Source organism: Lactuca virosa, chromosome 5 (genome assembly GCF_052849685.1).
Source record: "Lactuca virosa cultivar CGN04683 chromosome 5, Lactuca_virosa_CGN04683_v6, whole genome shotgun sequence".
Classification (NCBI taxonomy): Eukaryota; Viridiplantae; Streptophyta; class Magnoliopsida; order Asterales; family Asteraceae; genus Lactuca; species Lactuca virosa.
Window position 1 is genome coordinate 398638909 of NC_136430.1, and position 25216 is coordinate 398664124.

The 25216-nt window shown below is 39.2% G+C and overlaps 1 protein-coding gene and 1 long non-coding RNA gene across 2 annotated transcripts; both read right to left on the reverse strand.

The window, feature by feature from the left end:
- Window positions 1–18732: 18732 nt before the first annotated feature.
- On the reverse strand, window positions 18733–20042 carry LOC145117313 (uncharacterized). Its single transcript, XR_013712601.1, has 3 exons — window positions 19706–20042; window positions 19262–19331; window positions 18733–19083 (listed from the first exon to the last, which is right to left on the reverse strand). It is a non-coding gene; the product is annotated as an uncharacterized LOC145117313 (long non-coding RNA).
- Window positions 20043–21881: 1839 nt separating this feature from the next.
- Window positions 21882–24508, reverse strand: LOC145111116 (peroxisomal nicotinamide adenine dinucleotide carrier-like). The gene is made up of 11 exons (XM_079047417.1): window positions 24214–24508; window positions 24041–24127; window positions 23572–23646; window positions 23319–23449; window positions 23153–23207; window positions 22947–23090; window positions 22775–22843; window positions 22573–22680; window positions 22421–22489; window positions 22280–22334; window positions 21882–22168 (listed from the first exon to the last, which is right to left on the reverse strand). The coding sequence occupies exons 1-11, from the start codon at window positions 24292–24294 to the stop codon at window positions 21984–21986; spliced, it is 1059 nt and encodes a 352-aa protein (XP_078903543.1). The 5' UTR covers window positions 24295–24508; the 3' UTR covers window positions 21882–21983.
- Between the last annotated feature and the right edge of the window lie 708 nt (window positions 24509–25216).

Below are 25216 nucleotides of genomic sequence, written 5' to 3' on the forward strand. Positions count from 1 at the left end.
TTATACATCCATAAAGGAGTCATGTTCCATAAGCTAAAGATAAATTTTACCACCATAAAACCATTGTTCTAAGCAAATTCAATGATTCGTTGCTAAATCAAATAAGTAAACCAACAATTGTTCATGCAAGTACCAAGCTCATGATCAAAGTACTAAACAAGCATAAGAATTATAAACTAAGAAGCAATAACATGAGATAAATGACAATCAAACATGAATCCTTCAAAAAACCCACAAATAGCCAAGGGTTTTATCCCAAGTCAACCAAAATAAAGAGATTAGCCATTCATGGCAACAAGACAATAATCATACAAGTGTTTTAACATCAAGAAATTAGCAATTACTAGAAGAATGAGAAGATGATAGCTCTAGCTCTCCAAAAACGCCTCCAAGATGCTTTAATGGTGGAAAATTTGAAGTGATGGCTGTCAAACCTAACCCCCAAGGTAAATGATGAGTGAAATAACCAAAATGCCCTCATAATGGTAGTTGCGTGGGTGGCCGCACAAAATTGCGCGAATGAGCTCCCCACCCTCGTAGATGATGCTGAAATACTATTGTCTCCTTTTTTCCACTACTTCATCCTACTACCTTAGATTCCCTCGGTCCTCTTTACACCTCACATGATTCAAAATGAACCAATCATCTTCAAGCTTCAATATAGATAGTCCATACCCATTTTCAAGAGTTAATTACCCATCTTGTAACATCCCAAAAATCATGAACAAAAATTTCATTTTAAAACCATAATAAAACCATAGTTGTCAAACCATTCATTCAAAACATATTTAATCAGAGTATCATGTCTAAACATATCATATCAGAGTAAACATCCCAGGCTAAAAACTTCTTGGTGTGTGCCATGCGATCATCCCGAGTTCTTCCTTCCGCTACCGGAAGTACCTGAAACCAAAACTGAAAATCGTAAGCACGAAGCTTAGTGAGTTCCCCAATCTACCACATACATAACCGCATACTGGGCCCCGCCCGCTGCATCCGGACTTGCCTAACATCGGGCCCCCGCATCGAGCCCCGCTCGGTATACAAATCGGTTTCTCTTAGGCCCCGCCTGTCACCGGGCCCCGCCCGCTAAACATATCCAAACATATAATATAACACGTAACACATAAGCTAGTCATATTCTACTGTATCCCTGTACTAAGGCCTCGCCTATCTTGGGCCCCGCCCCTGACCTGCTACTGGTGAGTCATGGAACCCCGTCCACACTCCTGCTGACAGTGACATACGGGCCCCCGCCCATACTCACTCATTTCCTCACTCGGGCCTCGCCCCTGCTCTACTTCTAATGGGATATGGAACCTCGTCCACAATTTGCTAATGGTGAGATACGGGACCTCGCCCACACTCACCTCCCTACCAGACACATACAGGTATCACACAGACAACAAGTTTAATCTATCATACAAACATACCTCGGGCTCCCGCTCGACATCAGACCTTGGTCTGGAATATCATACTAGCATATAGTGTCTAGGGCTATCCCCCGGGTCTTCATACTCATAAACTACATGGGTCGGAATTGTGGCCTTAGACCCATTCACACAGTGAGGAGACTCACCTTGCACTGCTGAAACCTTGTTGATATCCCTTTGGCTGCTATCTGCCAATTCCCGAACTGCTGCTCCTTCGGCTCCCCGAGCTACCAACACCAAATTAACACTTAGTCCAATACAATAATCCTTCATAGGGTAGAATGACCATTCTACCCCTAGGCCAACTTGGTCCATAACTAAGGCCCACACCATAATATAAAAGGCCCAACACTAGGTAAGCTTCCCAAGCCCACTAGTGGCCCACTAATGGCCCAATTTGCTAAACTGGGCCCAATCCATCTAATGGGCCTTACCCTAAGCCCAAATATATCCTTGGCCCATAATATCTGACTTCTGATGGCCCAAAAGGCCCAAAGACCAAAAGCATGAACCAAGCCGAGGCCCAACACATGCCAAACCCAAACTGATGATTACGCTAGGCGTACTCTTATGTACGCGAAGCGTACTAGCCAAATGGTGTGTACGTTGGGCGTACCTGAATGTACGCTGAGCCTGTTAAGACACTTTCCTATTAAGTGCTTAATACTCCACTCCAGAGGCTACCAACTCAGATCCAGGTCCTTTTCCACGTCTTAATCCATAAAGTCACTAACTTGGTGACTTGCAACCCACCAAATAAGCCCAAACTCAAAAGGTGACAACATAATTCCATAACAAGGGCTAGATATCATGCATGGACTCATTAGGACCATCAAGATTGAAACTTTACTACTTATGGGACACTTTTAGCTCTGAGGGTGGCAACCCCAAGCTAAAAAACGAAGTTGCACCAAAAAGGTCCATTCTTTGGACCTAAAAAGGTCCAAAGCTCCATAAACCTAGATCTAAGCTTCTATGAGGAAAGTTGGAAGCTTTATACCTTCTGGGGTTTGTAAATGAGCTGGAGAACTTGGATCTAAAAGCTCTTCCTTGATCAATGAGACTCCAAGATGATCACTCCTCTCTAAGAACACTAAAATGCACTCCAAAATGGCCTTACAAGCTCTAAGAACACTCAAGAGGGTTTAGGGTTTCGTAGCAGCTCTTTAGGGTGGAATGGAGGTTGAAACTTGAGGGTATAATGTTCCTTATATAGTGGCACACCATAAATTTAGGGTTTCTGGACTCTGGATGTACGCTGGGCGTACATCCTGTACGCTGGGCGTACGCCAAAAGCACCCGCGACCATTTCCCTTTATACGTTGGGTGTAACCCAGCTTACGCTGGGCGTACCCACGCGCCTTCCACTTTGCATGCATGGTCCTTCTTGCCCACTTATTCCATTAAGGGACCATTAATGTCAATAACTTCAAAGTGCTATAACTCCTTCATTCTAAGTCTGATTCCGACGATCTTTATATCCACGAAAAGGTGGCGAGAAGCCCTACGCTTTTAGAGACACACCTCGGCCCAAAACTTTTCAAATAAAAAACTTCAAGACCCATAAAAGTCTGAAACGCCCCTAGCCTCGGGCTCTGAAATCCATAAACGAATACTTGCAGAATAGGGCGTTACAACCCTCCCCCACTTAAACTTGACTTTGTCGTCGAAGTCCGCTGCAACCAACTATCCTGCAATCTGCTCACCACATTCCTGCCTGATGCATACATCACCTGTTGGGTCCGATCCCCGAAGATAAGGACCTCGAGAGCACTCTAATCACCAACACTCCTGAGAACACGGCTCTTACCCAACCTACAATCCTTCCGGTACTCCCCGAGTACTTATGCTGAACATTCTAGGGGTCCGCCTCATTTCCTTGCGCATTTATTGGCCTTCCCAAGGCAACTTTCCATAAACAACACCCTCCTTTATCTCTGTGAAGGATATACCCTTCGATGTATCCACTTCTCCAGCCACTCCCAGTGCTGGTCACTACCACTGATACTCACTGAATGCTTCCTCTTACTATATCCTGATGCTGAAAACCCATCCCAGCGAATGGGTCAGATAATCCTTCGAGTAAAAGATTTATCCCTGCAACGGTTAGACTCATACGAGAGCTGCGCAACAGGGTCAAACCCTTCCCTCTGAGATTATTTAACCCTGCTGTGAGAGGCGTAGCACTCCTCGGTCAACTAGCTGCCCCACACCAAACTTCTCTTATCATTACCGTCCCTGAATGGAGATTTAGTTGTCTCTTATTTGCCTTTCGGATGAACCGAGACCACCCTGGTCCCAACTAATCTGCCATTAAATGGGTTACCGGACTCCCACCGGTTACTGAACCCAAGCTCAATCGCTCAGTCGCTCTCAGCGACTCCCGAAGGAAACTTCGGCTATCTAAATTGTTCCATCTAACCTGCCGCTCTGGCTCTACACGTCCTGAGATCCTCGATCCCCTATATTGACCCTAAGGTCTCTACCATTTCCCACCTACACTGCTACCAACATACGGGCCTCGCCCACGGGTCTCACCCACTATATCTTGGAGCGGCCTCTCCGAAGGTCTCACCTCTCTAGGGCTATGCAGGCCAACTCCATACTAAATCTCAACGAGCTATCCTTTCCTGATTCTATCCTGCTAACTAGGAGACACGGGCCTCGCCCAAACTCCGTTAACTAAGAGATACGGGCCCTCGCCCACACTCCTCCGACTTAGGAGATACGGGCCCTCGCCCATACACCTCTAACTGGCTACTAACGAATGTTACGGCTATCCCGTAATCTTACCACACTCTCCATGTTGTCTCTGCCACTGACTACTAATCCGGAAGCATCCCATGTCGGATGTTCGCATAATCTACAGCCCGACTCACTCGAGTCATGCTGGCGATCTTCCGACCTGGTTTCCCAAACCAGCCCTCAGCTAACATGATTATACAAACTCAACGTTGGGAAGTTTCCCAAACTCCCAACTCATGCACTCCTCTACCTACACAGCCCCTCAGACTGTTTTCCCTTCCTTCTCGAAGGTCACTAACTCCTCCAGATTTAGCATGCTACTGCTCCTGAATACTTGGAGGGTTCTCCCCCACTTTGATCCTGCTAAATCCTTACAGCTCATAGCTTGGAAAGGATTCCCGATCCTTCATATTATCCCATGAGAAATCTTCAAATAATCCAAAGCTTACTGTCGCTAGTGATCCAAAACTCACTAGTATCAAATCCGAACCGCTCTTGAAGACTAACAGAATACTTCCTGAACCCCACTCACACCTGCTACAGTGACTGCATCCTGAGAACCAGTTCAAAAGGGGTACCACTATGATCTATCGCCCTAAAATCCATGGTATGTAGATGGCATATGATCTGAACACGAACAGAAATAAAATTATTACATACATTCACTAACATAGATGCAGTACCATAACGATATAATCATGAATAAAAATTGACAGGAAGGAAAAAGGTACACACCTGCAACGTCTGGTGCTGCTCGCGCCTCTACTGTAGACAACTGGAAAGCTCTGCTCCCCACCGCAGGCGCCTCTGCTCGTCCGTGACGGCCGTCGGTGATCCTCATGGTTGCAGGGGCAGGTGCCATCACCTGTCCTGCTGGAAACAAACTCGGTCACTGGGCCTTCTTGTGGCCCCTCTGAGTGCAGTGGAAACATATCAGGTCTGATCCCTGAGTGGTGGTAGCAGTGCAATCCCTGCTGAAATGACCAGTCCAGCCGCACTTGAAGCAGCCAGAATCACCACCACTACCACCCCTGCACGCACCCTCGTGCGTCCTTCCACACTTGCCACAACGACTGCGTCCCTGATAATCTCGCGATCTCACATCCGACCCCTTGGGTCTCTTACCTGAACCTGCAGCTACCTAAACCTCCTCCGGCTTCCTCTTCCTGAGGTTCTCCAGATCGATCTCCCTCTCCCTGGCCCGAGCAATCATATCCTCCAGCGTCTTGCAGCTGGACCTGCTTACAAACTCCCTGATGTCACTCCTCAGCAGCTTGTGATATCGGGCCTTCTTCATCTCCTCGTCCGCGACATAGTATGGAACAAGAAGATCCCTCTCCCTGAACTTGGCGGTGATCTCCGCCACTGTCTCTATAGTCTGCTGCAAATCGTGAAACTCCCGTGCTAACTGTTGCACCTCAATTACTGGTGCAAACTTGGCCCTGAACCTGGTCGAGAAATCACTCCATGTTATCGCGTCCAACGCGGCATCATCCCCAATGACATGACCAACCTCCTACCACCAATCCCGTGCTCTGTCTTTCAGAAGACAGGAGGCAAGTCAGACCTTGTCCCCCTCAGGGCACCGACTCGTACGGAAAGCGTTGGCGACATCAGCCAACCACCTGCTGCTAGCAATGGGGTCCCTAGCCCCATGATAATCCGGTGCTCCACAAGCTCTGAACGCTCGGAATGTCAACAATCGCGCCCCCATCATGGCCATTATCTCAGTACGAAAAACTCTCAGCTTCTCATTCAGAAGCTCCAAAATACCTTCCTTGACCGAACCAAAGATCACAGGAGTCTGGTCTAGAACATTGCGCGTAACCTCAGGTGAAATAAACTCCCTCATCCGCTCCTCGAGCTGATTGGCTCCTGAACCCGATCCTGATCCCTTTCCGGCGCCTGATCCGCCTACTGGTCTCTCACGCAACGTCACCATTCTGAAAACATGTCATAACAACCATCAGAATACACATCACTACCGAGGGACCACACACGCACTACAAGTTCCCTGGTTTTATTTCGACCCTTCTTGAATCGAGTATGGATCCTATGATTTCAGTAGTATGGGCCCCTACTACCTTCCACATCTATCCGTACTTTCCTCAAGGATTGCCTCGACTCCACCAAGTCCCTTACTACTACTACCGCTCCCAGCACTATTCTCATATTAGGCTTGCCCTAGGGTAACCTCCAACCCGAACTCAGTCCTCAGCTACTGAAGGTATCCTCGTAATGCCAAATTGCGATTACCTGAATACCATCACATGTGACGAGGCTCAAATAATCCTTCGAGTAAAGGACTCGTCCCTACAACAGTTAGACTCAAACGAGAGTTGCACGATAGGGCCAAATCTAGAACTCTGAGATTATTCAACCCTGATCACATGTGACTTAACGTATTCACCTAATGGCTAACTCCCATCACTCAGAGCCCTCAAAGCACAAAGCAAGTAGCATTCAGACGAAAGGGAAACCTAACCACATAATCCAATCATACTGCTCTATCCTCTACCCAGGAATCTGTACTAGCATGCAACTCATAAAACTCATACACATATAACAGGCACATAAGGCATCCTCCTAGATCCTTAGCCCTAATCTAGCATGCAGTTCTAATAAGCATATCATAACATAACTTGTATGGGTACTCTGGGAGAACTTACTTGAGCTCGGCTGATTGCATGCACCACACCCTTTTCTCTTTTTCAAAATTCTTATCTTTTCTCAAAATTCTTATATTTTCTCAAAGTTCCTTTTTCTTATCCTTTTTTCCAAAATTCTTACTTTTTTCTCAAAGCTCCTTTTTATAAACATGATTTTCTTTGAAAATTTTCATACCAAGTCCTCAGTTTGAGTTCAGACACACCCGAGAGTGTATCCGAATCCCTCAAACCAAGGCTCTGATACCAACTTCTAACATCCCAAAAATCATGACCACAAATTTCATTTTAAAACCATAATAAAACCATAGTTGTCAAACCATTCATTCAAAACATATTTAATCAGAGTATCATGTCTAAACATATCATATCAGAGTAAACATCCCAGGCTAAAAACTTCTTGGTGTGTGCCATTCGATCATCCCGAGCTCTTCCCCCCGCTACCGGAAGTACCTGAAACCAAAACAGAAAATCGTAAGCATGAAGCTTAGTGAGTTCCCCAATCTACCACATACCACATACATAACCGCATACTGGGCCTCGCCCGCTGCATCGGGACTTGCCCGACATCAGACTAACTCCGGTATCGGGCCCCGCCCAGCATCAGGCCCCGCCTGGCATCGAGCCCCGTTCGGTATACAGATATGTTTCTCTTAGGCCCCGCCTGTCACCCGGCCCCGCCCGCTAAACATATCCAAACATATAATATAACACGTAACACATAAGCTAGTCATATTCTACTGTATCCCTGTACAAAGGCCTCGCCTATCTTGGGCCCCACCCCTGACCTGCTACTGGTGAGTCATGGAACGCCGTCCACACTCCTGCTGATAGTGACATACGGGCCCCCGCCCACACTCACTCGTTTCCTCATTCGGGCCTCGCCCCTACTCTACTTCTAATGAGATATGGAACCTCGTCCACACTCTGCTAATGACGAGATACGGGACCTCGCCCACACTCACCTCCCTACCAGGCACATACAAGTATCACACAGACAACAAGTTTAATCTATCATACAAACATACCTCGGGCTCCCGCCCGGCATCAGACCTTGGGATGGAATATCATACTAGCATACAATGCCTAGGGCTATCCCCCGGGTCTTCCTACTCATAAACTACATGGGCCGGCATTGTGGCCTTAGACCCATTCACACAGTGAGGAGACTCACCTTGCACTGCTAAAACCTTGTTGATATCCCTATGGCTGCTATCTGCCAATTCCCGAACTGCTGCTCCTTCGGCTCCCCAAGCTAACAACACCAAATTAACACTTAGTCCAATACAATAATCCTTCATAGGGTAGAATGACCATTCTACCCCTAGGTCATATTGGTCCATAACCAAGGCCCACACCATAATATAAAAGGCCCAACACTAGGTAAGCTTCCCAAGCCCACTAGTGACCCACTAATGGCCCAATTTGCTAAACTGGGCCCAATCCATTTAATGGGCCTTACCCTAAGCCCAAATATATCCTTGGCCCATAATATCTGACTTATGATGGCCCAAAAGGCCCAAAGACCAAAAACATGACCCAAGCCGAGGCCCAACACATGCCAAACCCAAACTGATGATTACGTTGGGCGTACTCTTATGTACGCGAAGCGTACTAGCCAAATGGTGTGTACGCTGGGCGTACCTGAATGTACGATGAGCCTGTTAAGACACTTTCCTATTAAGTGCTTAATACTCCACTCCAGAGGCTACCAACTCAGATCCAGGTCCTTTTCCACGTCTTAATCCATAAAGTCACTTACTTGGTGACTTGCAACCCACCAAATAAGCCCAAACTCAAAAGGTGAGAACATACTTCCATAACAAGGGCTAGATATCATGCATGGACTCATTAGGACCATCAAGATTGAAACTTTACTACTTATGGGACACTTTTAGCTCTGAGGGTGGCAACCCCAAGCTCAAAAACGAAGTTGCACCAAAAAGGTCCATTCTTTGGACCTAAAAAGGTCCAAAGCTCCATAAACCTAGATCTAAGCTTCTATGAGGAAAGTTGGAAGCTTTATACGTTATGGGGTTTGTAAATGAACTGGAGAATTTGGATCTAAAAGCTCTTCCTTGATCAATGAGACTCCAAGATGATCACTCCTCTCGAAGAAACACTAAAATGCACTCCAAAATGGTCTTACAAGCTCTAAGAACACTCAAGATGGTTTAGGGTTTCGTAGCAGCTCATTAGGGTGGAATGGAGGCTGAACCTTGAGGATATAATGTTCCTTATATAGTGGCACACCCTAAATTTAGGGTTTCTGGACTTTGGATGTACGTTGGGCGTACGCCAAAAGCACCCGCGACCATTTCCCTTTTTACGCTGGACGTAACCCATGTCACACCCCCAAACCAGAACGGCGGAAACGTTCGGGGGCGGATGACGTTATGTAAGTATCACAAAACATGTATTATAGTAATCAAAGTACAACCAACCATTGCATTAATAAGTATAAGTTTTACATAAGTAATTTAACGTATCAAATTCAAACATCAAAGTAGATACAGAAGACGAAAGGAGTCACAGTACGGTACTAGGCAGTCTTCTCAAAAGCTTCGGGGGTGTACCTGTCTACTAGAGCCCTGAGAATACAAGTAAGTTTTGAAAGAGTATCAACATAAAGCTGGTGAGTTCATAAGCATTTTGTTTTAGAAAGACAGTTCTCGGTTGTTTTGAAAGGTGCTATATCTTTCCCATAAAACTTTATACTATCTGGTGTAATAAATGTATAAACCTTAAGTAAAATGATTCTTTGATATCTGTTGAAAGTGTTCTTCAAGAAAATCCCATATTTTCTTATGAAAAGCATGATTAAACCCATTTCTTCTATGACTTCTAAGTTCATACTAGTCACGCATAAACCAAGAAGTTATGGAAGAAATATGAATATTCGTTAGTTGATTAATAAACCATCTTTTTATAAAATATTGATGTTTACCCTGGGAAATCCTACATTTCCCCTATGTACAAGTTATTGAATTACCCGTTCTAAATCAGAAAGTACAAGTATCTACCATACTTATATTGTTATAGCATTGTTCCTTTTGAAAACACTGGCTACTTCCAGTGATGTATATTAGTCTTATTACATAAATAAAACTAATTGAAAATGCGGTGATCTGAATCCGAAAAGTATTATTAATACCCTCCTGTGATCACTGAGTTATTAACTCTAAAGTTAGTTCGTTCAATCTATTATTACGTAAATACATCGTTGTTATCTACATTGCGAGCTTTATGACCATACATTAACTTGATATGGCGTGAATCGGGCACCAGTATCCTTTATGACTTTGTCACCCGTAGACCTGCCGGTCCTACTGTAGCTAGCAGTAAGGTGCGGGATAGTCAGTCCCGTATAGATCTATACATAAAAATCACGCTCTCCCTCCAGGAGACTCTGGTTCATAAGGGGTAGTCCTCCACTTAGTTAAGTTTGTAAGCGCCCAAGGACGTGTCTCTAATTAGATTAACGACTTTACGAATAATAATACAGGAAAACCCTTTTTGTTATTAACATGAATCCTTTATAGAATAATATCTTTTGTTTCATGATTCATAAGTTCATTTCCTTAGTTTTGAAAACTGCTTTTGCAAGGTTTGTATCCTAACACGTTTTGTAAAACTGATTTCTATATTCGATGTATATTGATAATGGAAATATATTGATCAAAATAATATATTTGAACACAAGATTACTTGTGCTTTTACTTGTATTCCCCCTTGAAAACATTAAAAACTCGGAAAAATGTAGGGGTATGAACTCACCTCGAGTGAGTGGTTTGAATGAAGGATCGATATGGGATGCTGAGTGTCAAGTGAAGCCTCGAACACGATTGGATCCTATTTAACATGTAATAACACATATAGGTGTCAAATTAGGGTATTTCACTACTAGACACGATAGGAAACCACTCTAGGGACTTGGAAACACTTGAACTAAGTGTTAAAACCATATGTGATTGAGTGAGGGAGGTGTACGGCCACCCTAAAGGTGTGTACGGCCATGGGTGTACGGCCCATGAGTGTACGGCCGTACACTCATGATGAGATGTGCTTTTGAGGTGTTTCCAAGGTTCTAACTAGCATCCAAGAAGTGTTCTAGGTCCCATGCTTAGTTGAAATGCAAGTTTGAGGCCAATAAGTGAGTTTACGGCCCTATGGGGTGTGTGCGGCCGTACAAAGGGGTGTGCGGCCGTACACCCTTCATGTTCATGCCTAATTTTTCGACTTTAAGGCGAAACAAGGCTAGGGTCATGTCCAACTAGAAGATAGGGGTCAAACTCTCACTTTGGAGAGCCTTTAAGGGGTGTACGACCACTCTTATGAAGGTGTGCGACCGTACTCCTTCAAAGGATGAAGAACATGATGAAACTTTATGAATCAAGGCTTAGATCAAGACATCTTTCAAGTATAACAAGCTAGAGGATGGAATACTCACGTTTTTGAAGCCTTGGAGCGTTCACGGTTGAGTAAGCTTGAGAGAGAAAGAAGTAATGTGTAGCCAAGGGGAGAAAGGAATGAAGGAAAGGGGTGTACTCATATATATAGGGGTGGGTGACCCACCACCTTGAGTGTGCGGCCATGGGGTGGGGTGTACGGCCGTACACTCCTCCTAAGAGAGTGTATGGCCCGATTTTGCTACTTTACGACTTGATAACTCATCCCTAATCTCAACATTGGTTGTACTTAAGCTTAGAACACTTAAACGAACCCTTAGACAATGCTAAAAGACAACAGAAACGAGTTTAACATTGATTGAATTGACTAGATGTACAAGATAGGAGTTCCGGGTTGTCACAACCCAGCTTACGCTGGGCGTACCCACGCACCTTCCACTTTGCATGCATGGTCCTTCTTGCCCACTTCTTCCATTAAGGGACCATTAATGTCAATAACTTCAAAGTGCTATAACTCCTTCATTCTAAGTTCGATTCTGACGTTCTTTATATCCACGAAAAGGTGGCAAGAAGCCCTACGCTTCTAGAGACACACCTCGGCCCAAAACTTTTCAAATAAAAAACTTCAAGACCCATAAAAGTCCGAAACGCCCCTAGCCTCGGGCTCTGAAATCCATAAACGAATACTTGCAGAATAGGGCGCTATAGTTTTCTTATTATATTTATGTGTGAATAGATGATATACTCACCTGTGAATATAACTGTTAATTTAAATTAACCAAAAACTTATCTGTAAATCAGGTATTGAATGTTTTTTATGCCATTGATAACCAAAAATGTTTTGTTACTATTGGAGTGAGATAGCTAAGCAATGAGACTATAGATTCATATGGGCGTTTCGGCAAAATTAGCTGGTACCGGGTAGCTTGTAGCTTGTAGCATTTGGATTTGGAGTGTTTTGTTTAAACTAAACACTAGAAGCTTGTAGTGCCGAACGAGGCTTTCTGTACAAAACAGAACTTTTTGTCAAACGCTAGAAGCTAGAAGCTGTCAAACGCTCCGTGCCGAACACACCCTATGTCTTTTAAAATTCAAGAGTAAACAAATCATGTGAGTACGTCTTTTAAAAAATACATCTTATATAATTAAATCTAATGTTACTTTTAAGTTATGTATTGTTCATCATGCATACATGAACTCTTCGTAGCATCTCGCAGGATACTTCCTCTAGTTTCTATATAACAATATATAAATATGTTATCGTACATGTAAATTTTTGTTTCACATTATACCAATAATCGGTTGTTTTCTAAGAACAAAAATTTTAGATTCTAACCCTAAAAAATGAATGGATAATGACTTAGGAGGGTAATAACGTTTCTTGTTTGTCCATTTTAGGTCCCTAACATATTTTTTGTGTGTATTACACCATTAAGTTTATTATAACCGTTTACAAATAGTCCTTTTAACAGGAAGAAACCGGTCAAAGGGATGATTTCTAAACGGTTATAACAACCTTAATGGTGTAATGCACACAAAAAATACGTTAGGGACCTAATATGGACAAACGGGAAACGTTATTACGCTCCTAAGTCATTATCCCCGTATGAAACTATAAACCCCTATAGTAAATTTTTACTTTTTAAATAAGAAACTTGTAGGTCTTGGGGTTGGTAGTTTGGATGCTTTTAACCTCGGCCTTCTTTATAAATGGAAGTGGCGGTTTCTTAATGACAAGGGAGCTCTTTGGGTTAAAATTGTCAAATTTTGTCATGGGGAAGGTGGTGGTTTTCGGACGATTCCAGAATAGGAACTGGAGGGGGTGTTTGGCAAAAGATTGTAGGATCCATTAATCATCTCCATGAGAATGGTTGTATTCCTTCTAATTCCATGTATAGAGTGGTGGGGGATGAGACTCAAACGAGGTTCTAGAAGGATGTTTGGCGCTTGGATATTCCTCTTAGGGAGCGGTTCGGGAGGCTCTTTGCTTTTGCCTTTAATCAAAATGCTCGAGTAAGTGAATAATGGGATTCGGGGGGATGGAATTTTCATTGGCGTCGGGGGATTAGAGGAGTGGCTGAATCGACCCAATTTGATTATCTTGTGGAGATATTAAATCCTATTCGCATAGGGGAAATTGAATCGTCGGGTATCTTTACTGTTAAATCAGCACAAAATTAAGTTAATGATATGACTCTTCCTATGGGTAGTATGCCTACTAGGTGGAACCGTTTTGTCCCTTTTAAAATTAACATTTTTTATGGGGGGTGATATCACATTTTTTATGGGGGGTGATGATAGATTCCTTATTGTGTCATGTGTGTCATAATTCTCAAGAAAGTGTGAAGCATTTGTTGCTGCAGTTTTCGGTTGCTGATCAGGTTTGACATTCGCTTCATTTGGACCTTCTTGTGTTTTCATCTATCTGTGATGTGGTGGATTGGGTGGATTCTAGACCGACGATACATATGGAACGCCCGATTGTTGAGCCGGTGTTTATGGTGTTCATGATGATGTGGTTACAAAATCCAATCCAATCAAATTCAAACTTTTCTACTTTTTATTCTTTTTAATTTCAACAACTTTATATGAAATACACATATAAAAATAAATACTAAAAATCTTAAAAATATATATTCAAAATAATAAATACTAAAAATCTTAGGAGGGTAATAACGTTTACTGTTTGTCCATTTTAGGTCCCTACGTATTTTTTGTGCGTATTACACCATTAAGGTTGTTATAACTAGGGATGAGCAAAAGGACCGAACCGGCCGGAACCGGACCCGACCCGGGAACCGGCTTCGGCCAAAATCAAGAACCGAACCGGCCCGACGGTTCTACCGGTTCCCGGTTCCTACCGGTTCTTGTCGTGTCTTCAAATGTTGGAACCGGTCCTCGAAAAATAACATCATACGGTTCCGGTTATATCGGTTCCGGTTCCTACCGGTTCCCGGTTCCAAAAATCCACAAAAATAATGTCCCGGTCCCGGCCCGACTGGTTCCATCGGGTTCCGGTTCCGGTGCCGGTTCCGGTTCCGGCCGGTTCCCCGGTCCATATGCTCATCCCTAGTTATAACCGTTTAGAAATAATCCATTTTACCGGTAATAACGTTTCCTGTTAAAATGACTATTTGTAAACGATTAGAATAACCTTAATGGTGTAATACGCACAAAAAATACGTTAGAGACCTAATATGGACAAACGGGAAACGTTATTACCCTCTTAAGTCATTATCCCAAAAATGAAAGATAACTAAAAAAACGCGTATGAAAAATATGCATGTTTTAAACAAGCAATACACGTCATCTTGTATCAACTTATTAATCACCCAGATACACGTTTCAATATAACCCATCATTTTGGTAGTCGGTTAAAGTTTAAAATAGCGTTTTAATTTGGTAAAACAAAAGGCAAAAAGTTCAAAGATTATGATGATAATCAAAGGTACCACTTCGAAGGATAAAGATATAACGGATCATATAAACGAGGAAATAAGGGATAGGTTTATTGAAGGACATTAACCCTAGCTAACTTTTATAATGTTCTTAAATAAAAGGTAAACAATTATTAAAAAAATAAAAGAATATGAGAAAAGGCAAGAGGTAATAGTCAAAAGATGAGATACAAGTACATAAAATAATGAAGTGGAAAGCTGCATGGATACCCCGTTGAAAACAAAATGTCAAACACTAGCCTTCGTCATGGGGACATGCACCTCTACCAAACATCACTCACCTCAGTCCCAATTCCCAATTAATTATTAATCCAAAACACTTATTAGAATTTTTTTTGTTAAATAACAACAGCTTTACAATTCGATCATGTCATGTCTCAAATTTAACTTCACCTCCTCGATCTGGTCCATGTATCTTTTCCATTTGGACATGTACCCAATGTTGTTGAAGAGTTATTCATTAAAATAATCAAAAATACAAAGCATATATCACGAAGTAATCATGTTTTCAGATGATATAATAAAACGATCACTTATGTATTCTAAAAACTTATGGAGATTAGCTCAAAAGAAGTGAACATTGCTTAGCTTTCACATGTGGTTAGACTTTTTCACTCCAAGCTCCCATATAATGACGTACAATTGTAATTTGAATTCTTAATTGATATAATAAAATTAATTAATTTGAAAATATACTTACGTGATCAACATTTGGAGAGGGGCTCATTTGCAATTGGCACCATTGCCATCACATGGTGAATTTGTAGAAAATTGATGAGCATAATCGTTAAATATGAAATAACATAACTATAAAATCATTAAATTTATCAATTCATGGATCACATCATAAACTCTATTTTTATGTTTTAAATCTCGATAATCACTAGATAGAGTTTCTATGCATGCTTTTGCATAAATGATGTTAAATATCAACTCATAAAACATCTTAAGACTTTAATTACATGATAAATTACAAAATTCTATGTATACATGAGTTTTGTCAAATTTGAACTTAAAACTCCATTAAAACACCCAAAAGTCTCATTCGATTTAAAGTAACAATAAGAGGAAATGGTATACAACCATCAACCTACCAAGAACGAAATGCTTTAAAGAAAATGACATTACGAACCATCAAAGATATCATGTGAACCTAGACCCCATTTAAGGATTTTTTTCTTCTTTTTTCTTTGTAAAAATCAAAATCCTTTAAATAGCAACAAGACAAAATAGTCTCTAGTCCAATAAAAGGCATACACCAGGCAGAAACATTTAAAAGAAATTAGATGTTATTTAAAACCAAAACCCGTAGAAGGTAAAAATGAAAATATCGAACATAGGTTTTGTTTTAGTATGGGATATATAGTAGGAAAACGAGGTGATAGGCACAGGGTTTTAGAGCAGATTACTGTTTTCCTTTATAGACTTTGTATTTACCCCAACATGGAAAAGTGTCCCACTCTCTAATATAATATTTAAATCTAAGGAAAACAAAACTTTGTCTTATTTAAATCGGTAACAAAAATGCATTTTATCGGCACCATTTATTATCAAAGATTCTTTACCTTTTAATCTTTTATAATACCATGTTCTTGTATTTCAATTTATTAGGCCGGATGGAGCGGGCGCGGGGAACGGAAGCGGGGAGCTTCCCGCCCGGCGGAACACCACACCGTCGGTGCGGGAAAGGGTTGTGCGGGAAACGGAGAGGGGAGCCTCTCCCGCTCTCTCTCTCTTGCTGCGATTGGCCGACCCTTTTTTTTTTTTTTTTTTTGTTGAAAACAACCGTTGAATAACGGTAAAAAATGTAAATTTTTTTTGGCGGCTAGTTTTGTTTTTTTTTTTTTTTTTTTTTTTGTTTTTTTTAATCCTTTTACCACTACTATAAATACATACATATAACTTAAAAACATCACACTATCATCTATTCTCTCTACTTTATATCAACAAAAAAAAAATGAATCCCGACAAGCAAATCCCAACTTCCGATCGAAGGAAAAAAAGCCATGGTTCGAGTATAAACATCCCTCATCGCAACATTTTTGCTATCGATTCATCCCCGCAAGGAGTTTACCGCCCCCAACTCGATGCTCCCATTCAATCCCCACTACAATTCCAATACCAAAATGTTGGCCAATATTACCCGATGTAAGTTCCAAATGTTCCGTCGCAAATGTTTTCAAACTTTGTTGTGTTTCCGGATCAACAATCGTCAAATCAACCTCAACCCCAAAGTCAAACTGAAACTCAAACCCAAACCCAACACCACCACCAACTTGTCGATGAATCGGATGACGCGGAAGAAGAAGACATGGTTCCCGAAACTCAACCAACACCACCACAACAAAAAAATTAATTTTATTTAATAAAAAAAAAAGAGTGAGGGAAGGGTTTCCCATCCATTCCTTGGCTTTTAGGTGAGGGAAAGGAGAGTGAGGGAAAGAGGGGTATGACCCACCAAAAGTGAGGGAAGCTTCCCTCCCACTCCTTCCAGTCTTAAGAATGATAAATTTTGCTTAAACAGCCTATTGTTAGGATTATATACTATTAAGGGAGGAGGGAGTCATTCCCTCCCAACCCACTGAACCCACTGCCACATCACTTTTTCTCTTTTGTTTTTCTTCATCTTTCTGAACCCACAACACACGGAAATCATATCTTTTTGAACCCACTCAACCTACTTAATTAAAAAAAAATACAAAACAATCAAATGTAAAATCTTAATTAGCAATAGAGTTATCGGCGGTACCACTCCCGCTTCAACGAGTAGGTTGATTGGTTTCACTAACCCACTTCATTATCTCTCTCTACTTTCTCTTTTTTATTTTCTCTTGTACCATGTGTTTTAAAACTTGTATCTTAGTTGTTTTGTATTTTTTTTAATTGAGTGGGTTCAAAAAGATAAGATTTCCGTGTGTTGTGGGTTCGGAAAGATGAAGAAAAATAAAAGAGAAAAAGTGATGTGACAGTGGGTTCGGTGGGTTGGGAGGGAACGACTCTCTCCTCCCTTAATGAGAGTATGACACTAAGCATAAGAAACTTAATGGCTGTTTAATATGTCTCTGATTTAGTTTGGTAATAAGTTGGATACTACAATTAAAAACCTTAAATATATGTGTATGTGATTAATATGAGTTTAATATATTGAAAATAAAACAAAAAATAAAATTAAGAAAAAAAATGCAAAAAAGGTTTGGAAAGATGTCAGGAATGAGTTCATACTTATTTTAGAATTTAGTGTTCAGAGAAAGAGAGGGAGGATGAGCAGGGCAGAGGAGCAGAGGGGCTGGGGCGGTGGGGCCGGGGCAGAACGTTTGCGTGCAAAAGTTACATGTCTTTTGGCTTTTAGCCTTCGTCACGTCACATTTATCACTTTCACCTATTCTTTTTATTCATACTACTCTTTTTTACATAATATTAAAATAATGTAAATGTTCAATAAATACACTCGATGAATATAATATTACATGGGATATTTAATTTACAAAGATAGAGACGCATATCTAAATTATGCCAAGTAAAAAAAGTGAAACGGAGTTAGAGATTTTTAGGAGTATGAATAAAAATGTATTAGACGATTTGATTTCTGATGTGAATAATATGAAGACATTGGTAAAAGTACAAACGAAAAGATAATGATTTGATATGAAAAATTTTGATGCTCTGCAAATTAAATCACTTTCCTATTAGAATAACGAAACAATAACTAGACTTTTACTGCCTCAAAATAGCTTTATTTAGCCAAGTAAGTCCATATGATTTGTGTAAATGTGTCGGCTACAATTTCCTGTAAATTAACAAGATTGATTAAGAATGAGGTGTGTTGTGTTTATCATTGCGTCATGATGTCATGAACAAGTTAGGTCAATGTATTTGGATTTGATTCGATCAAAAGCTTAGTAAATAATAAAATATGATACAAACTAGAATAGCTAAAGCTATCTTTTATTAATAGAAGAGAATAAACATGATTCTAAAAATATCTACAAAACCATGTTCAATAATACATCTTTGACTTATAAGTATAAATAATACACACATCAGGCTCAAGAAAATTCGAGTCCCATCCTTGTAAAAACAACTTTATATTTTTTTTAAAACAATTTTCTATACCAACTTCAACTAAAGTGACTTCAAGGTTGTATTGTATTGTACTCATGTTCTCATTTCGGGTGCATTGAGCTATTGGGCCTTGAACAAAGACTCATAAGTTGGTCACGATTAATATACGAAAGCCCATACAAAGATTTATATAAAACTATCAAGATAAGTTGGTCACGTGCCTCATAAGCACATAGAATACAAAATATTTCTAACATGCCCACTAATCAATTTGGCATGAATATCCTCTGATTATGTCATCTTATGATACCTACAAAACAAAATACAACTTCATCTCTAGTTGTCTTGAACATGCACATAATTTCAAAGAGCATAATTGTCATATCAAAAAGGGTTAAGCACAAAAATAGTCAAAACATCAACAAAATACTATAAAATGAAGTATATGAACAGAATAGAAATAATTGATATATGTATGTTACAAGTACCTTAAACATTTCAGATCCATTGTGGCACACTAGCGGATGAATATCCTCTGATTATGTCATCTTATGATACCTACAAAACAAAATACAGCTTCATCGCATGATGTCTTGAACATGCACAAAGAGAAATCTAGATAGGCCATCATATACATAATACCTTAAATCAACAATAGTATTTTCATATCATCGTATTTACTATCATCAATAATGGTAGACAGGAGGAAATATCAGGCAACCAAATAGAATAGTAAAAATGTAAAATAACACATCAAAAATCAAATGAAGAAACAACTTTTATAGCAAGACATTATTAGCATTATTGTATTTATATAGCCTATGAACTGTATTTGTTATTGTTGATTTTATTTGTATTTAAATATGTTTTTCCATCTCCTTTTCAATGAATGTAAATACTGATTTCTCATTGATATCAAAATCGAAGGTTACCTGTTCAACTAGATCCGTCATTAACAGTCTGTTTTTCAAGGTTGAGAAACTATCTCCAACCACCGTCGACCAACTCCGCTCGTCTACCGCTTTCTACCATCGCTACCAACTGCCAACACGACCTAATGCCTCGTCTCTTCCTCACATAGTCGTCGCAGCTCCTCCATACTCTCCGATGCCCATCGTCTTCATTGTTTTCACCACCGCCAGCCTCCCTCATACTCACCTCCGGCCACCATGGCTGTCCTCACCACCTGCTGCCGTCGCAGCCTCCTTACAGAATCGACCAAATCGATTTACCATCTCCTCGATCCAATACAGGTGGTGTGAAAAAAAAAAAACATTGTCAAACTCAGAATGCGGCGGAAAAATATAAATAAGAAATACGTGTAATATTTCGTTAGAGCCCTAAGGCCCACCCACCACATTATGTGTCGAGAATAATAAAAACTAAAATATACTATATTTCTAGTAAATTATTTATTTCTATAAAAAAAATATATATATATTAGAAAGGCCTTGTAACCAATTTTATTTGACTTGTTTAGGATAATATTTTTCTAATAATTACTGGTGATTTTATCTTATTATGAACAAGTCAAACATATACCAAAAAAACATGATTATCTAAATATGAACAAAAACCAAAGTTTTGTTACCCATTTTGGTAACATCGGGTTGTTTATACTAAATACAAATAGTCATAAGACCCTCTATTTGACATGAAATCGGGTCATCAAATTTGGATCATAGATTTGGAGTATGTGTTGTTAGCGAGTTCCCTACTTGATTTATAGTTGCCATTAAAGAACAAAACTGTTAAAACTGCCCCATTAAATGTGCATTGGGAGTAGGCTACGTCGATTAAGTTAGATCGATGTATGAGTGGATGGTTTCTCTAGGATGGAGAGAACCGTCTTGGTGGCTAGATTGTATGTACATTGGAGGCTCATTTTTTAGAATGAGTGATCATCATCATGGGAGGAGGAGGATTATATTTATAGAGTTAGGTCAAGGGACATTTAGGTTAAACATTGGGTCAACCCAGTTCTGCCCTAACTAGTTGGGGGCTAGGTTGTGCTGCCACATAATGTTATCGGGCGGTGCTGTCATACAGTGTTGTCGTGTCGTGCTCCATATCTATGATCCAAATCCGACACCAAGACCCGATGACCCTGATTCCATGTCACATCAGTGGGTTTTATGACTACTTGCACTTAACATATAGAGTTTGGTTTTTATCGATATTTAGATAACCATGTTTTTTCCATGCATGTTTGACCAGTAATAGGGTAATTACCGGTAATATTACTTTTTCAAAAAAAAATATTACTCTATTTTAAACCGGTCAAACAAATTTATTGGTTAAACGTGTATGAAAAAAACATGGTTACTCAAATATGGACAAAAACTACAGTTCGTTACCTCTTAGGTCATTAACCCTAATAGAAAATATGGAGTTTGACTTTTCAAACGGTCCTTGTGATCACACGATAAATTAAACTTTGATTTAATTTTTTAAACCGATAAGCATTTCTTTATTGACAATAATTTTAAATAAAAAGATAAAGTAGTCATTTATTTACTTCATATAGATTAGTAGTCTAAAGAAGAAATAGATATTTTTTTGTATACAATGTTTTATCTATTCATAATGAAAAAATAGATCGATCCGTAGATAAGTTGGACAAATTTATTTTGAGTTATTACCAACACTTCGAAAAAAAACCGTATAAAGGAAAAAAAAAAGCATGTAAAGGAAAAATCTATTCACAAAATGAAGCCTGAATGGTTGAAAATTTTAAAATCTTAACGGCGAACACTGATCATCCAACTATGTTAATTCTAACATGCTTATTGTACAAAGTAGTATCCCAATCGGTGATTCCCTAAAGTCGAACACATGATGTCTACCATGGCTACAAGTGTTCGTTGAGGATAGGACTTACATTTGCATTAGCATGATTCACGAGCAGTGGATTCATCCATATTATGACTTGGAGAATATTGCAGCATATTTATAAAATAAATGCCAATGTTTATACAGGTATTTGAAAAAGGAATGGAACAAGAGTTGTGTTTTATATAGTAAACGGAATTTTATAACAAGGTCTTTGTGGGACAAGTTATGTTTTATGTTATTACTTATTATTATACGTGTGTTCTCACTCACATGTAGTTTCATATTCCTAACTAAAAACCTTTATAATGGAAAAAAATATGTACATACAAAGGTAGTAAGTAAGTAACCTACTAGATCACAAGATCACTATTTGTACTATTTTGACAATTTTAATAATAAAATCTTGTTTGCTAATAATGCATAAAGCTTAACAAGCTCCTCCTTAATCATGAAAAGCACAGAGGCTGCAAATACACTCTGTACAATCTTTGTGCTCATTCCTTTATAGAAGCTTGAAAATCCTTCATAATGAATCATCTTTACAATTGCATCCATCGTACCTATGTTGCAAATACAATTTATATACCCAATTATACCATCATTCTACTTTTAATTTTCTTTTTATTATTTTGTATTTTAAACTTTAAACCAACAACTTAATAAGAACATACCCGAATATCTCAACGAATTGTTTGTACTGATTTCTTGCTTTGCTTGAAGTCTCGACTGAAATTATTCAAGAAATAGCAATGTACTTTCATTTATATATTTAAAATTAAATCAAAATTTAAATAATAAAAATATGGGATTACCTTGACAACTAACAAGGGGTATGTTGTCACAGTTGCTCCAAGTTTTGCAATTGCACCTACTAAGAACACCTGTTCACACACACCAAAAAAAGAGAATTTTGAAACAACATAAATTGGAATAATCAATTAATTAAATAAGATTGTTGTTTTACCTCGAGAGCAGAAACTTTAACTGAACTCTGTTTTTTATCAGCTCGTTTCTTTTTCAAGTGCTTTATAGAGCTTTCATAGATCATGAACTGGATTGAGGGATTGCACACCTGGCATGTAATTTTCATCCTTTTTTTTTAGCAAAAATACAAGTTTATTCCAATACTAATATGCTTTGAGGATTAAATGATTAATTAACCTAACCATGATCATAGTTGGGATGATGCCTTTCCAAAATCCTCTTATTCCAGCTTCATTATAAACCTCATATGCCTACAAATGGCAGAAAGTCAAACCTTTGACTTAAGGAGACATGATGTTGATTAAAAACATTAAAACATGGATATGTTAAGATTTAAGATTTAAGAATAACAACCGCTTGAAATGTCCCATAGGGATTAGGCTTCACAGAATCAAGTTCACGCAACTTATCATGCAATGAAGAACCTATGAATCCACTTTCTCTAATCAGAGCTTCCTTCTTTGCTTCTAGAATCTTCTGTTCTGCTTGAGTATGTGTCTAAAAGACACGTTGAAAGGTTAACTATAACATTTGAGTAAGTTGTTATTTTGTAAAAGTACCTGCATACGTGTCACAAGAACCCATATTGGGTTTGTAAACAATACATTCAACGCCCTGAAATAAAAGGAATTTGTTACTATAGAAACTATAACTTGTAGATTTAAATAACATATCAAACACACTGATAATAGAATTTGTATAAAATGATACTAAAGAAAATGTTACCCTGCTAAAGCTGCCACAACAAGCCATGACAACATGCCAACTGTCCCATCCCCATGACCCTTTCTTTTATTGGCAGCTGCAATAGATTCAGCTTTGTTTTTAAATACCTGGTAAAAATAGTAATAAATCCCCTGAAAAGAAACAAAAGATTGTTATGTTCATGTAAGATGTAACAAATGACATTGGAGAGAAATAACAAGCATTAAGCACTTGAAGTGTTTTTGAATCCATGCCAAATGAATTGAAGTGTAACCTGTGATGTAGCAGTTCCAAGAAGAGAAGGCTTAAGGCCACTGTATAGTCCTCCAAGACCTTCACTTCTGATAACCTGTTGTCATACATGACACAACCATTGTTATTGTTGAAGAATAAGTCAAGTCAGCAGTTCAAAGTTAGGTGCAGAGGTTTTATGTGAAAAGACAAAGGGGTTGAAACGATTATGTTAATAAGTTTGAATGTAGAGGACATGATCTCACTCATACAAGACCTGAATTGGCATATGCAGTTTGTCTTCTAACAAAGTTCATGCAATTGTTTAACTAAACAACAGGATCCTTTCATATATCGCTCGAACAACATCTTATGGAATTTGGTATTCAAGGCAAGAAAATTGAATTGATAGGCTACTCTGGTAGTAATTGGGCATAAAACGAAAATTACTTCATTATTGGATTGTGACCATAGAAGGAAGAACAGGTTATGATGAAAAGCAAAAGATAAACCTGAAGCATTTGAACAAGTGTGCCACCAGACGATCCTTGAGACTGAGATTTCTTTGCGACTCTCTCTGTTTGTTGGCGCGTGTTGACCTTGAAATTACAAACTGTGGTTGTTGGTTACTAGTGTCTATCAAATAGGAAGTAGACAGAGAGGGTAAAAGGGAAGGAATAAGTACCGATTGAAGAGGATAGGTGATGATTTGAGCAATGATACCTCCGCCGGCTCCGGCAAGGCCATTCACGACGGCGTTCGACATTCCTCTCCGTCGATGATTTCTGTGAGAGTAGAAAACTAAATATTGCTTCTTTCCAGTTCCAGGTGCTGTAGTATTTAGCAATCACAGAAGAAAGGGTTTGTGAGAAATTATCATGTTATCATCATTCTTCAACGATCAGCATATACACAATGAGTGGTGTGTAACAGAAAATAAGCTTTGTTCAGTGATGGTTGGATTTCTGTATTATTTTAGTAACGAGAAATTAAATATCCTCCTACTTTTTTAAAACTTCCCTTCAAATAGTTGAAAATAAGCAACCATTAGCCCATATACAAGCATGTATCTTTTATATAATTGTACAACCATTTTACATAATTATACATTCCAATCGTCTAACAAAACAATGTATCTTTTATATAACTAGGTTAACCGCGCAATGCAACGGACGGCGAATAATTATAGCCCTCACAATACACAGGGAATTAAATGTTTAGTGGGCACAAGTTATGTTTATTTATGTAGTTATCTATATTAAAAAAATTTATATTTAAGTATTTTGAAATGTTAGACTATTTTTTTTCATTTTAATACTACATAAAAACATTTATCAATAAGAGTAATGTGGTGAAGAACACATGTAGTTTTTTTCGACGAACAATTTCATTTTGGCAAAGGGTGAATGGTATCGTTTTGAATGAATAGTTTTCTTCGTAGAATTATTTCATATGTTCTAGGACTTTCCTTTGGCATATTGGTTTCGTTTTGACAGACAACATATAGTTTTAGGTTAACTATACCCAACAAAAAACAATGAATCATACTGATTCTTAGGTTAAACAAAACAAAAATCCTTTTTAAATTTGGTTTTTTTGCACGTTACGATAATTTTCTTTTAGGGGACGATGAGAAATTTTTTTCTTTCGATGATCACTTTTGTATCAACTGTTAGGGTTTATGATGA

What these genes read in the sequence shown, in the direction of transcription:
- LOC145111116 (XM_079047417.1), bottom strand. Translation starts at nt 24,294, where the DNA reads ATGTCGAACGCCGTCGTGAATGGCCTTGCCGGAGCCGGCGGAGGTATC. An exon ending in CCTATGGGACATTTCAAGCG is followed by an intron (nt 22,844 to 22,946) that starts GTTGTTATTCTT and finishes TGCCATTTGTAG; the next exon opens with GCATATGAGGTTTATAATGA. An exon ending in CAATTCGTTGAGATATTCGG is followed by an intron (nt 22,169 to 22,279) that starts GTATGTTCTTAT and finishes TTTGCAACATAG; the next exon opens with GTACGATGGATGCAATTGTA.